This window comes from Notolabrus celidotus, chromosome 4, assembly GCF_009762535.1.
Source record: "Notolabrus celidotus isolate fNotCel1 chromosome 4, fNotCel1.pri, whole genome shotgun sequence".
NCBI classification, from domain to species: domain Eukaryota; kingdom Metazoa; phylum Chordata; class Actinopteri; order Labriformes; family Labridae; genus Notolabrus; species Notolabrus celidotus.
In genome coordinates, this window is record NC_048275.1 from 8,193,108 (window position 1) to 8,207,333 (window position 14,226).

Here is a 14,226-nt window from a genome sequence, read left to right on the forward strand (position 1 = left end):
AGCATCACAACAAAGAGCCTGATAGGATGAAGATTTGGCTGCCCCACAGAGAGGATGAGGACAGGGGGAGAAAAAAAAAAAAAAAAAAAGTAGATGTACAGTTACTTGGAAAGACACCTTGGCCAGAGACCTTGAGAGAAAATGGAAGCCGCCAGGCATGATGGGAGATAATGAAGAGGTTTAAGGAAACATGCTGCTCACTCACCCCAGCCCAGACAAAGAAAGCGCTTGCGGATGAGCCGAGTCCGAACTTTTCCCGTCACTGCCATGTAGGACTGCCAGGCCTCTGTGAGGACCCAGCAGAACGAAGCCAAGAAGAAGAAGTGGAGAAAGGCCGTTGTCATGATGCAGACACCCTATTGATGACAGAACAAAGGGTCAGTGAGAGAGATATTCAGTGACTGTGGGCTGAAACAGAGCTGTGCATTGACAGAGATGCCTCTTGACGTGGAGTGCATGTAATGGGTTCATAAGTTGCTGCACCTAATTTCACAAAATCTATCTGCTTACAGCATTTTTGGACCAGGAGGACCTCAAACCTCAAAAGTTTGAAAGTTCAGAGCCCCTTCACTTGATTTCTTCTTCTGTGGTATCTATTACAAACTCCTTTTACACCCTTCTTGTTGTAATGATTTCCTGTGGGGAGGGTGGGTGCATTTCTTTAGCTCATTTACTATCACAATAACTTCCTTATTATCATATGTGTGTATATTTTCTCTTATATGTTTCATTGTCTGTCAATACTTGTCAGATTATTGATTTCACAAGTTAACAAGTCAGAAAACAAGTTATTGTAAGAGTCATTGCTGCTAGCTTAAGACGAAGCTATAGTGACATACTGTATGTAAATGGAGTGTACTCATATGGCACTTTCTCCAGTCTGCTGACCTCTCAAAGCACTTTAACACTGCATGTCACATTCAACCTTTCACACCACATTCAAGCACCGATGGCAGAGACAGCTATGTCAAGTGGCCATCAGTTGGCTATACCATCAGAGGCAAACTGAGGTTGAGTGTCCTGCCCAAGGACACTTTTGCTTGTGGAGAGGCTGGGATCATATTGTCAACCATCCAATTGAGAGACGTGCAACTCCCCCACTGAGCCTCAGCTGTCACATAGACGTTGTGCATTAGTGCCATTTGTTTTGGAGCAGAAGTATTACAAGGAGGTTCTGTTTCAGTACTTTTTTAGGAATCAGAATGTGTGGTAGTCAACCATGAAGAAGTGTATGGGTAAGGATGTTCTGAAGAAATTGGTGTAATTGTCCTTTAAGCTGATATTTAAGTTCTGACTAACCGACTGGTCTAAAGGTGTAAAAAACACTTTCCTGAACATGACTAAACATGGGATCACTGAGCCTGTGGGTTAATGATGTCTAATGCATTTACAGCGTGTGGCTAACATAGCAGAGCTAGATCCACCAGCCTTAAGTCCTCCTTGTAAGTCCACATCCACATGCCCCATGCTGGTTACACATTGCTTGGGTCTAGATCAAATACTGCCAAACCACGCTGCGCTATGAGATGCCATCTGACATCTGTGCATGAAATTGATGATTTGTTAAAGCTGTTGAGTAATTCTTCCCTTTTAGAAAGCTGGATCATGATGCTTAGCTCTCCTTTAGGAGATTATTAATGTCTGGATTATTAATTTAGTTTTATTTTACATTGTTTTGAATTATAACAAGCATAACTTGACTTTGATTTTACATAACCATACTGGGCCTTCAAATTTCCAAGTTTTGTAACATATTTTGTGAAAAAACTTTCATTAAATGAAAGAAAAGCGACAAAATTGTGAACAGATCACTTTCTGTCTTCTATGTTGCAAGATAAGGATGAAAAGCGAGTTATATCAGGGATGATTATCCAGGTTGCCAAACAAATATAGCACACAAATATAAAATGTGGATGATAAACACTAACATGACCCTATAGAGACATGATATATTCAATTTGCATGTGAAAGAATTGAATAATTGCCATTCTGTTCTTTTTTTTCCCAGTAATGATAATCAAGGACACAGAGTGGGAGGCTGTAGGAGACAATTTATCTGCAGCCAAGTCTAACAAATAATACATTTGTTACATTTATCTCACGCTGCAAACTATTCAATTTGATGATAAAGGAGATATAGTATAAAAAATGATATTTCTGCTGTTTCCTTAACATGATCTTGAAGCACCAACAGCAGCTTTTTCCTGTCTAGACCGTGGTCTGAGGTGTCACCATGTGCAGTAAATTTAACAAAGCCTCAGTCTGAACTGCAGCAACAGAGGTGACAATTGTTGTAGAGATCAGAGGCAGGCTAGCTGACACAGAAAAGCATGGCGTAGCATTCCTCTGCACTAACCCTCATTAGTATGCTGGGGATCCCACCTGGAGGCATGTGAGCCAAGGTCAACTGTTTTACACAGACAGGAGGGGAACAAACCACAACACTGCTTAAATGATACACAAAAGCAGGCGTGTGAGACAGCAGATCGTATTCAGGCCCCGACAATGTGGCAGCACTTTTCAGCCTCATTAGCTCGCCCATCTTTGTTCCAGGAAAAGGCATCTCCAAATGGGATTGTTTAGAGGAGGATTAGAAATAAAGAAGTATCCTTAGAAATCTTGTCATTGCACTGACATTTTGCAAGTGAAGGAGAGATTGAGCTTCCTTTTTTCACTCCAGATTGTTTGCAGTGTGAAGCTATGCTAATCTAGGCGATCCTACACAAAGAGGGGAAGATTGAAGTGTATCGTCTCGTCCCAGGGCGTCCACTCCTCACTGTGAGATCTCCCCCGTTCACTTTACAGTCCCCACAGAGAACGCCACGCTAAATCCATCCATCGCCCGGGGCGTTCACGGGGTTCATACGAGATAATAATCCTCATGCATGAGAAGTGGGAAAGACTGTTTACTTGCACCCACAGAGAGGTTCATTATGTAACTGTGTATTCAGGTGGAAAATAGCTAAATGTATGTAGGATGCATTCAGGTGCAGGATGATAAAATGGGACACTTCTATTGCCTTTTTATACTTTGATGTTCTTGGCAGGTTTGAGGCTTTTAATGGCAAAATATTAGAGAACATCAGTGTCAGATGAGTAGCTAATTAAGTTTAATCACCCTGCTTACACTGGAAGTGTTCTGTGAATTTATGCTACCACTTAAAATTACATTTCAACTACAAAAACACTGTAACCTGAGTCACTGTGGGTTCTGCTGCCTGATTTGAACTCTTTTTGAACTTGGTTTTACAGAAATGAATGTTATTCTGGAGGCATAAATGGTGAGAGTCACATTAGTTTATGAGTGCCATATCACCTTCATATTTCCTGAGACTGTAGAGCACAGTGATCGCTTGCTTGTACAGCCCTTAAAAAAGGTTTAATGTTATGTTTGGACTAACATGGTTCAATTCTTTCACCATAAACATGTATTTGAGAAAGCCTTGCTGCCATGCTGTGCAGACACGGATTATTTTATATTGCATTCATTGGTGAGGACATATAAATTGCATATACATATTGCATTCACTGCTTTAACTATTTGTTTTACTTTCTGGAGAACACAACTCTAAAGCAACTAGGCAACTCTCCCTCAGATTCTCATGTTCCTCTTCTTAATTGATTTTAATACCACAGATTCAATCTGTTGTGACACTAACAAGATAACATGTGATCACTTTTAGAGGCAAACACAGTCTTTCATATTTCAGTGCTAACAATCTGTAGCTACTTAAAATGTACTAGTATGCAGCAAAAAACTTTTTTGAGAAGCAGCTTACAAATGGAAATGTGAGTGTATAAATTTGGGTACATTATTCTGCATTCCTTCAACATGAGTTTCAAAAATTCGAAAAAGAGTCAGCTTTCTCTTAAAGGCTGTTTGTCTGTGGAGCTTGCTCGTGTTGTGAAAGACAGTGTTTTGATAAACATGACTCATGTATTTATGTTATATGTTAAAAAACAATATTTGGGATGTTCTGAAGAGACACATTTTCTATCTTTTTAAACAAAAAACAAGCTTAAATTCTGACAAACCAACAGGCTCAAGGTCAAAATTGAACAAAATGTATCTACACGGCTAAACATGGGTCAACCATGTCAAATTGGTTAGAAGAGCTAGAACCTCCAGCCTTAAATCCTCCTTCCTGGTTTATGTCCACATGCCGGTGCTGGTTGCACATTTATCTGTTCTAGTGTTTATATTCCAGTTTAACCAGACACAGCCGAAATACAACTTTACATTCAAAATCAAACTACTGACAAACCAAGATGCGCTACGAGATGCTATCTGTCATCTGTGCTTTTTTTTATATCCAGGAAGTGGAGCTTTAAAGCATTATGGCAGTAGCCATTAACTGAAGCTATAGCCATAGCTACTGGTAGGTGGCTGCTCTATGGCTCAGACACAACTCATGACTGTCATTTTGAGCCAACCATATGAATAAATATTAATCATTTTTAATTAGTTGGCTTAATGCAAAATCCCAAATGTGAGCAGGGTGTTTTTACACGTGCATTCTCTTCTGTATGTAAAGCATTGTGTAACCACATATTTAAAAAAGTAATACAAAAATGAAGTTATCCTTATTTTAATTTCAACAAATGTAATAATAAAGAAGAAGTTCTGTCCTGGTGAAAGATTAATTTCCAGTTTCATCTCTTCAGAGCTGATAATGCTGCAGGGCAACCAAAGCATAAGAAGCTCCCGCGTCACTCTTCCACCTTCCTATGGCTGCTTTTATAGAAATCCCACAGACAATCTGTGCAGCACTCTTCTGGATGGGATTATTATTGGACAGGTATGATAAATGAATGAGGAAACATTATATGGCAGCAGAAATATCAGCATGGAGCTGATTTCTAATGAAGCAGATGCTTTCTGAAGAGGGAGCATGAACATACTGTACATGAGCTATACTGCCTGTAGACGTGAATGTTGCTATGCACTGTCCAAGGTTCTGAAAACGAAAGCCTGCTTGTTTCCTGGAAACAGGTCACACACTGCCGTTATGTTTCATGGTTCACTTTAGTGTCTGTAACATTCAGCCTTGTTAGTCCTGGACATCTAAAAAAACTGTGCGTGTGAAAACAGAGAAAGATGCATTATGTGGGCTTTATGATGGCTCTGATTGGACGTAGGCAGCCATACAAAAACAAGGTGGAAATCTAGCGTCCACAATGCCCTTTAGAAAGGCAAATGCCGGGAGATGCTGAACGCACTCTGTCAGTATCCATGGAAACAGAGGAACTGAGCAAGGGACCACATTAAAACGTTGCAGAGCTGATAGACATGGAGGTAAGGGTGGGGGCTGATGTGGTGCACTTCAAGTCGGTTCAATAATGGCAGTTTAAGGTCAGGACAGGCAATTTAAAGAATTTCTGACCTGACTAAAAGGTCTAGGCAGAGCATCGATGTTCTCTCAGATTTTAAGATCTGAAAGACGGGTTGTGATGAACTGTTGCACGCTATGAGGGGCTTGTGTCATGAAGAAAAGTATCTGTGAAGTATTGTTGAAGTGAAATATGAAAAGAGTTTTCTCATATTTGCCTCTGGGAAGGCTGGCAGAGAAGATTTTCATAACTGGATTAGGCTAATGTTTACTTGATTCAATTACTTTCCACTGATCTGCAGGAATTCTCATCTGCCAATCAATATTTATAATTCAACTCTTTAAACTCGGCGGGGGAAATTGTTTTTCCCGTGTCTGCTTTGATACTTTTTATCATTGTGATGTTATTTGGATTACATTCAAACACTTCATATCTCTGGAATCTGAAACTGTGTCATAAAGAAAGCTACAAAACGCTGACAGATTTTGCACAAGATAAACAGAAAAAACATATTGATATGGACCAATTTTAAACTATTCCATGAAATATTCCAAACTTTCCAGAGGTTATTTGAACTATATCTTGAAAGTGCTTCAGATATTTGTATGGGCAGGGTATAAAGACGTTTTGGCAGCTTGAACTGCAGCAGAAACACTCTGTGGAGTACTGTTTGTCAGCAGTGCTGTTGCTTTGTCTGATGTCTTTTCTTGGAGGAGCATCAAATGTTTTATGTCTCTAAAATCTGTGCAAGCTAAAGGCAAGGTATGTTTAGTAATTATGCTCCAGTTATTCCTGTTTCTATTTTAGATCACTTTAAACAGGGTGATAAACAGACCTGTCCTGCAGCCAGATCACAGCCTGCCCTTACTGCATTGCTATTAAGTTTAACTACACATATGAAAGATGTGCAATGTAATGACTAGACAGAAGTTAGTCTGAACATTTAGCTGTAAGGAGAATGAGCTATTACAGATATCTTTAGTTTACATCAATTCAGCATTAAGTGAAAATGGTCCACACATTGCCTCTCACAGGAGTTCACTTTTAGTCTTCTTAACAATGGATCTCTGAGTGCATGCTTTTAAAAATGCTGCAGTTTCTCTTGTGAGATACGGTGCATACTCTGCTGGTGAGAAAAAACATGTTCGCCCTGTATGCATGACACAGTTCTCCAAAGAACCACAGCAGCATTTAAAAATTACAGCATTGCTTTTATCTTCCCCAGCATTGTGAATCAGTGTGGGAGGAGGAGGCTGGTTGTTATTTTGACTGAAGCACCCTCTGTTTGAATCAAGCAACAAGTGGCCCAGTGCTTTACACAGTGATTGCCTGCGTGGAGGATTTAAAAACTCCACACAACAGAGTGGTGGTGGTGGTGGTGGCTGCAGAGTGTTGTTGAACTGGAGAGAAACACTGAACAAAACGCATCGACTCTGACACTACAGTCAGAAAATGGCCTCTACCTCTACTCGCTGTTCTGTGCATGTACCTCTCCCCAACCCTGGAGTGAGTTCAAAAACACTTGTTCCAACTTTACCTCGATATATGACGCTCTCAGGGCTTTAAACAATGCATACAGTTATCCTCTGCAGCTCACTAGAGGATTCCTGCATCCTGTTCATGCACCACTAGTCTCCTGAATCTTGTTTAAGATCCAAAGTCGAGACAGTTACAGAGAAACAAGATGCAGAACTGTGAAATACAACATCTCAGCTTAATTTGGACAACCAGCTTTCTACATGAAGGGTTGCAAATTTAGGAAAACATTACAAACTGAATGAAAATGAATCCCAGGTATAAAATCCTGGATAGAAAGGGCGAGGAGACAACTAAAAGGAAACCAGAGTTGTAATGATTTTGAGCTTTTTGTATATGAAATATGTTCTTTAACAACATATATAGTGAGTATTTGAGAGCTTCTCCATGTACAATGTCTATATGTAAAGGACACTGCACTCATACAAGTACAAATACGAATTGAGAACTAGCATAAGCTACAAAGCTTAAGGAGCATATCACCTCATTGATTAATTGCATTGTCCGTTCACTCAATAAATGTGCTACCATGTATGCAGCAATGAGCTTTGTGCTGTTTATTCTATATCATACATTATTTAGCTCCATGGTTTAAAACTCTACTGGAAAGCAGGTATAATATAACCCCTGCATGTCACTTTAGAGAAGGTCATGCTCTGTGTACTAAATATATATTCCATCGCTATGCATACTGCAGCTGCTGCATGTGTGATATACAGTACAGCTGTATGTGTATTATAATGTATACATACAGTAGATGCCCTCCAGCATCTTTCATCCTGTAGGAGCATGTACAGTAAACAGATGTGTCAGACCTTTGGTGTTTGTTTTTGCTTTTACCACTTATTATTTCTGCATTAGTTTCCAATGTTCTTACTAAGTACATATAGGGGTTAAATTGACTTGTGTCCAAGGGCTTTGCAAACTGTGTTTAATCCAACATTTAAAGCACTTAATATTAATGAGAATATTGATTTTATCACAGCTACCGGGATTGATAAGCCATCTGCTCTGAAACTTGAAATGCAAGTATAAAGGTGATTATCTTTCATTTCCGGGATCATCATGAAGCCAAGTTATTCAAAAACCAAAAGCAGATTAAGCTCACAAAGTTTCTCGTCTGAAGAATCTGGCCGTGCTTTTGCACTTTTTTTCTCTCAGTGGTGAAAAATTGGGTCAAAACACCTGGATACCTTGACCTCAACCTACTTAGAGTATGAGTCATTTTAGGATGAACATTTTTGCAGAGACACTATCGCACTCCTAAACTCAATCCTAATCCTATCTCCCCGACAGTGTGCTGCTCCTCGCTTTCTGCTTTGCACAAACCCAGATGAACAATGACTGAGGACAAAGGAAAAGCACAGACAGGCAAAGGTGACTCACTGACTCCCTGCTCCCAGAGGACACCTCCACACCAAAGAGATGATTTCTGTTAGGCGATGAGCAAGTCTGAATCCACAAACAGTGGAGCCAATTATACACACTTCTTACGAGAGATGGAGGAAAAACAAGTGAGGCAGTGTCAGGCAGCATGGCAATTAAACCCACACTGGGGCTATGTTTTCTCCTCCTGCTAGCCTACAACTCAAACATGGGCTTCTACAGAACGCCTGATCAAACAAATGAAATATTTCTCAAATATTATTACAACAGGAGAGACGCTGTCGAAACAGAACAAAGGGACGGGGGTAATAAATTGTCCTGCAACTCTAATAAACAGCGTGGAGATGGAAAAACAAATACAGCTTTCGAACTTGACTGAACCAACAAACAATGGATTTGTCACTGTGGAAGATGTGTCTCAGAAGAGCTGATTTAGTTTCAAGAAGACTTATTGTCTTCTTTAGTGAGCTAAGGCAGAAATGTGTCTTTGCCATGCACATACTTATGGCTGTAACACAAAGCAGAGAAATGAGATTGAGGTGTTTTGGAATAACCTTAGATTGATGTTTGAAATCATGCACGATGCAACTTTCATCATCCACATCTGGAAAACAAACTAACCTTTAGATTTAAGATTAACTAACGACAATGTCCATATTACAATAATCACATTTCTTTATGTTTTTCTACATTTTAGATTTAGAACTGCAGAATAAAAAACATTTTGGTTTTAAAGCTGCTGTTGGAAGTTTGTACTGGTTATGAGACAGACTAAAATTCAATCTGATGTCTCTCTATGACCTTCAAAAGCAAACCAGACAGTCCGTAGCAAGATAAGTTATTATTATTCAGTTATTTTATTCATCTTTATTAAGTTTAGTCTGTACACCCTGCTGCCTGGTAGGTACTGCTAAAGAAGCAGCTTGCTTTTTTAAATTTTTTTTTACATATTACACTGCAAAAAAATCACAGTGAGTGATACATTTTAGTGTTAAGAGACAGCAGGATGACATGTTTTGTAAAACAAAAAAAGAATACTTCACATGACAATCTAGCATATATCAGCCAAGAGATGAGAGGAACAATAATCAACACAAACAGGAAGTTCCTCAGAGCAGCTTTGAGTTATACAATCTGTGCTGTGTTTTGGTTTTGGTTTGGTATTTGTCTGTAGATTGAGGGAGGGAGTATCTCTCCTTTCATAACCATTAAGAAGTGTACAATCTGTATTTCCTCTGTGTGCCATGTTAACTTTAAATCCATCAGTCTTAGGATATTTCCATGTGATAAGCTGGTGCTGTTCGGTTTGGGAGTTTTTGCTTTAGTAACAGATGATACTTCCCCCAGTTTCATTCCCCTTAGATCATATATTAATTATAAAAATGATATTTAGACAGATGCATATAACACATGCAGAAGATTCAGTATTTTTCAGCAGCTACATTACTGTCCAATAAATACATCGAAGCCTCTGCTTTTCAGCTCAGTTTATGGTCTTCACAATCTAGTGAGCACGATCTGATTCTTCAGTTAAAGCCCCCCTATGTTGGCTATGACAATTGCTAACTGTAACTGTCCTTTTCCATTGTGTCCAGGGCAGGCAGGAGGTAGAATAGACCTTCTTTTCTCCTGAAAAGCAGCCTGCTGATTCTCTCAGAAACAAGGTCGAGCAGAGCCGTGAGACTGAACAGAAACAGTCCAATGTCAGGCTGAACCATAATCAACCTCTGTCTCATCATGTAGTTACTTGATCTTTTGGGATTAAGCATATATTGATCAATGCAGGTATAATGTTTGATGTCTATACCAGTAAAGCCAGTTTGGAAGTAATGAGTCACTCTCTGATTTCCTTTGACACCCTGTGATTGAGTGAAAGGGAGTTTGTTGAGTCACTGTGAGGGATGCTGAAATGACATCCACAGTCTGTCAGTGGATTTTCTGAAAACCACCTAATCTCTCTGCAGATTCCTGAGACAGATATCTTATTAGCTGCATGGCGAGTGAGTGTTCCATGTTAAGTGGTGGTCCTCATAATCAAGACAGGAGATGACTGCAGCCTTGATTAAATCTGACAAGGCTTCAAATCAGCTCGGCTTAGAAAACGGCCTCGAGCTGCGTGCATTCATAGTCTTGGCTAACAGTGTGTGCCAGATGTAAGGGCCAGCGAGGAAACAGATGAACTTAAACTGTCTGGATGAGGTTTTGTTGTTGTTCTTTGACAATAAATTGAATGCTTAATAGGAACCTATTCAGTCTCTGGTGAATAGCTACAGCTTGTACACTGTGTCCATATTAAATTCACAGAGCTACCAGTAGAAAGGAAGGGGAGATTTAAAAAGCAGACTTAAGACATTTTTTGTCTTTTGATTCATGCATTTATGATTCATGACTCAATTTTAACTGAACATATGAAAATTAAAAAGAGGAAGCATTTTGATTTATGAGTGGGGTCTGGTCCAATATGAGCCCCCCACTGCTGCAAAGTCCATCTGTTCCCAGAATAGTTCATACATGTAAGCGCTGTGCAAGTGGCCATGCTGGAAATGTATTTCTAATGATGCAACACCCTAACAGACGTTTATTTTTGCAAACATTTCAAATGATTTCTAGCTCTATTTTTTTGAATCTCCAATAAAATCTTCCTCTGCTGCATTGCAAAAGTGTCCGGACACAAAATCCCTGGCTTGTTAATGAGCCGAAAAACTTAAGAGAACAGATTAATGAGGAGAAACTGTGGGACATAATGAGCTGAGAAATAAACAGTGTGTTCCTTGCAAGAGGTAAAGGTATACTGAGAAAATTGTTACACAATAAAATGGACAATGTGTCATTCTGTAGTGCTGCCAAATGACTGAGAAGGGCATCTGCGTGGGCAGCTTGTAAATCTCAACTTCTCTTTGCCAAACAATCTTTTACATTAGCCACTTGTTTACTGGCCAGTTATGAAGCCAGAGACAGGAAGTGATACATTTTTATTGGAAGCTATCCTTCTTTAACTATAGCAGTTGTCCTTTTGAATCTTGCTGACTGCATTTAAACTTCAGCTCTCATTGACATAAGAACAAAAACAGTTCCATACCCCTCTGTGACGGCCCTGAGTCATTCCAGTAATGCACACTGCACGGGGAATCAAAGCAGGAAGGCGGCTTTTATCCTCCAACGTAACTTTGAGTCTATGCTTTACTGTCGCCATTACACGATCCTTTCAGGGGCAGCATCACAATAATTTCATTAGTCTTTGATTGCTCGCTGCATCATGTCTGCCAGTATACATCTTGTCTAGTATGCTGCTGAATATCCTCAACTGCCAAACCAGTCTGAGCTGTTGATGAATAAAGGGCCTCACGTCTGAAGCACAGCAATAAAACTAGCATCAGTATTTCATCTCAAAGTGATCTGACTCCCTCTTTTAATAAAAAAAATCCCTTTTGTCTGTGAATTTTAATTGCATTCAAAGTTCAACACAGTTTCTCTGTCAACAGGTTGGGTTCATCTCAAGTTTACCAGAGGACGATTTAACACCTGAGCAAAGAGTGGTAATCCTACGCCAACACAAAGGAAATCTACACCGTCATAGAGACATCAGAAACAACTCATTTTTCTATTTGATCTAAATATGAAGTGCTTTTCTGAGAGAGACTCTTAAAAGAAAAGCAGCACTTTGCTAAACAGAACAGCAAGAATGTTCATATTTGGTATGTTTTGTATTTTGAATGAGGCATCAAACATGTGTTTGTGTGCAGCTCCAGAGGAGGACAGAGGTTGTTTGTTATACGAGTTAGATGAAATTGAGAGTAAGATTCATCTTCTGTTTGAATGTCCTGTCTGTGATGACTTAGGGGAAGTTCTTTTGAGTAAAGCGTCCTCCATTAATGTTGATTGTTTCTGGTTGGGTGGTTTTGAAAACCTTAAGTTGTGCTTTAGAAAGAGGAAGCTTTTTGTGGCAGATTTCATTGGCCAAGCCCGGGAGACACAGCAGAATCCCATGTTTAAGACCCAGCTGCAAAAACATGTGACTTTGTAATGACTTGTAATGAACTGTTGGACTCTTGCAACTGTATTTCTGTATTTGGACACTTTGTGTGCATGACACATATTTGAAATATAATCAATCTGTTACAGAAAAAGCAATACTTTTTTAGTTAAGTGAAAAATACACCGACTATTAAAGTTCCTATGAAATCTAACAGAAGCTTGAGTTAAGTTGTTGCACTGATGGCCAAATGTGTGCTCTTACCTGTCCAAACGATGACACTTTCAGGTATTTTTAAAGATAGATGAGATTTCTTCTTTCCCTTAAAGTAATAATAATGTCAATGACTCATTCTGACTCATCCTCAACCTGGGGGCTTCTCACTAACTTTTTTTGTTCAATGAAACATTTGATTTTTAAAGTCCCTCCCCTGTGATGCACAGGACCAATGAACAAGCTAGCAACACTGTACTCTATAGCAAACATCAGAAGGTATCCACAAAAAGTCCCTCCTCAGCTCATTAACATGCAGAATCACTTATCTCTTTGTTAGTTTCAATTGAACTTAACAACAAACCTCAGAGTGAAGTGGACTTAACATGACAGGTAACAGGTGTTTATGACAGACATTCTATTGCTTTTAATATCATGAAAAGAACCTCATTATCAATTGTAGCATAGATGTGTCCTAGCACAATTTCATGCTCTGAAATAAAAACCCGAAGGTTTAAAGGGGCACTCACAGACACAAAAATAAATAGCACTTATCCCTGCTCAGCCTAGACAAGGCCACAGTGAAGGGCCACTTTGCATTGAACCATTATCTCAAGTTAAATTCTTGAAAGGACGAAACAACCACTGCACCTCCAGTTTGTGTAAGCTGCTGAATAAATCCTCAAATAACACTTACCACATTGTGGGTCTGCGTTTGTCCAACCAGGATCAGTATGTTGGAGCAGATTATAGACAGGCAGAAGTTGAGCAGGATAATGGATCGTTCAGAGCGAATGTATCTAAAAGAGAAAGATTGATAAAAAAAACAGAATCATTGTCTTTCTGTGACTTCTGCTTGGATGACATTATTCTACATCATGTGGTTACAGCTTTGGCTCTGTAAGTGTTGCAGTTACCTCCATAGCACGGCATAGATCACTGCCAACGTGATCAAGGAGAGGCAAGACAGACCACAGCCAACTATCAATGTCACAGATGGGACCCCTGAGTACTCCATGGTCTGTGGAGGAGACGGAGCAAGACGGAGCAGTCAGTGGGAGGCTGGACGTGGTTCATGCAGGACAGTAAATCTTTATTGTTGCCCAGAGATGGAACCAATCAAAACAACCACCACTGATCTCAACAGTCCGCTGTGGGTTCCTTAATGTACTGTGAGGTTTGGAGTGCATGCGTGGGCCTGAAGGTTGTTTATATACATGACCAAAACTTTCCATCTATCTGTGCTTGAAATCGTGTTACTAAAGAACGAAGGCTGAAGCAAAGACGCAGAAACTGAGGCTATAGAGTGCATGAAAATGTTGGTTCTGTTCAATACTTTCTCATGCCATGTAAGAGCATGTGAGGCAGCCAATCACAGGCCTGCAGTTTTAGCTACCTTTCAATATACTTTCTATTTATGTGACTCTAGAGACACATAAATCAATACAAAAATACACTTTTATGACTTATTAGATGTTTGTCATTCTGCTGTTGAAGCCTCCAGGCCTCATAAAGAAGGGAGGTAATAGATTTACTCATGCAATTTCAATTCCTGCTGTGTATTTGTGCAGAGACCATGGTGTAAGCACTGTATGTTCTCAATGTTAATCACTTTATCTCCACAAAAGAGAACAGGATATGCTTCTGGTTTATTCACAGAAGTCCAATTTCAGCACACTTTCTTAAAACATAAAAAAAAAATATCTCCATGCTGAACTCTCCTCTTGTTTTCTGCTGTTTCATGTTAGATCTTGCTACTTTTTTTATATATATATATATCTCCCTCT

General features: G+C 39.5%; 1 protein-coding gene across 5 annotated transcripts in view; it reads right to left on the bottom strand.

The window, feature by feature from the left end:
* adgrb3 (adhesion G protein-coupled receptor B3) overlaps positions 1–14,226 on the bottom strand; it is a 146,439-nt gene that overhangs the window by 14,417 nt on the left and 117,796 nt on the right. For all 5 annotated transcript variants that reach the window (XM_034681954.1, XM_034681953.1, XM_034681951.1 and 2 more), the window contains exons 18-20: positions 13,357–13,460; positions 13,137–13,239; positions 206–356 (exon numbers count right to left, since the gene is read on the bottom strand). In XM_034681954.1, the coding sequence (XP_034537845.1) occupies positions 206–356; positions 13,137–13,239; positions 13,357–13,460 (358 nt within the window). The remainder of the gene's footprint in view (positions 1–205; positions 357–13,136; positions 13,240–13,356; positions 13,461–14,226) is intronic.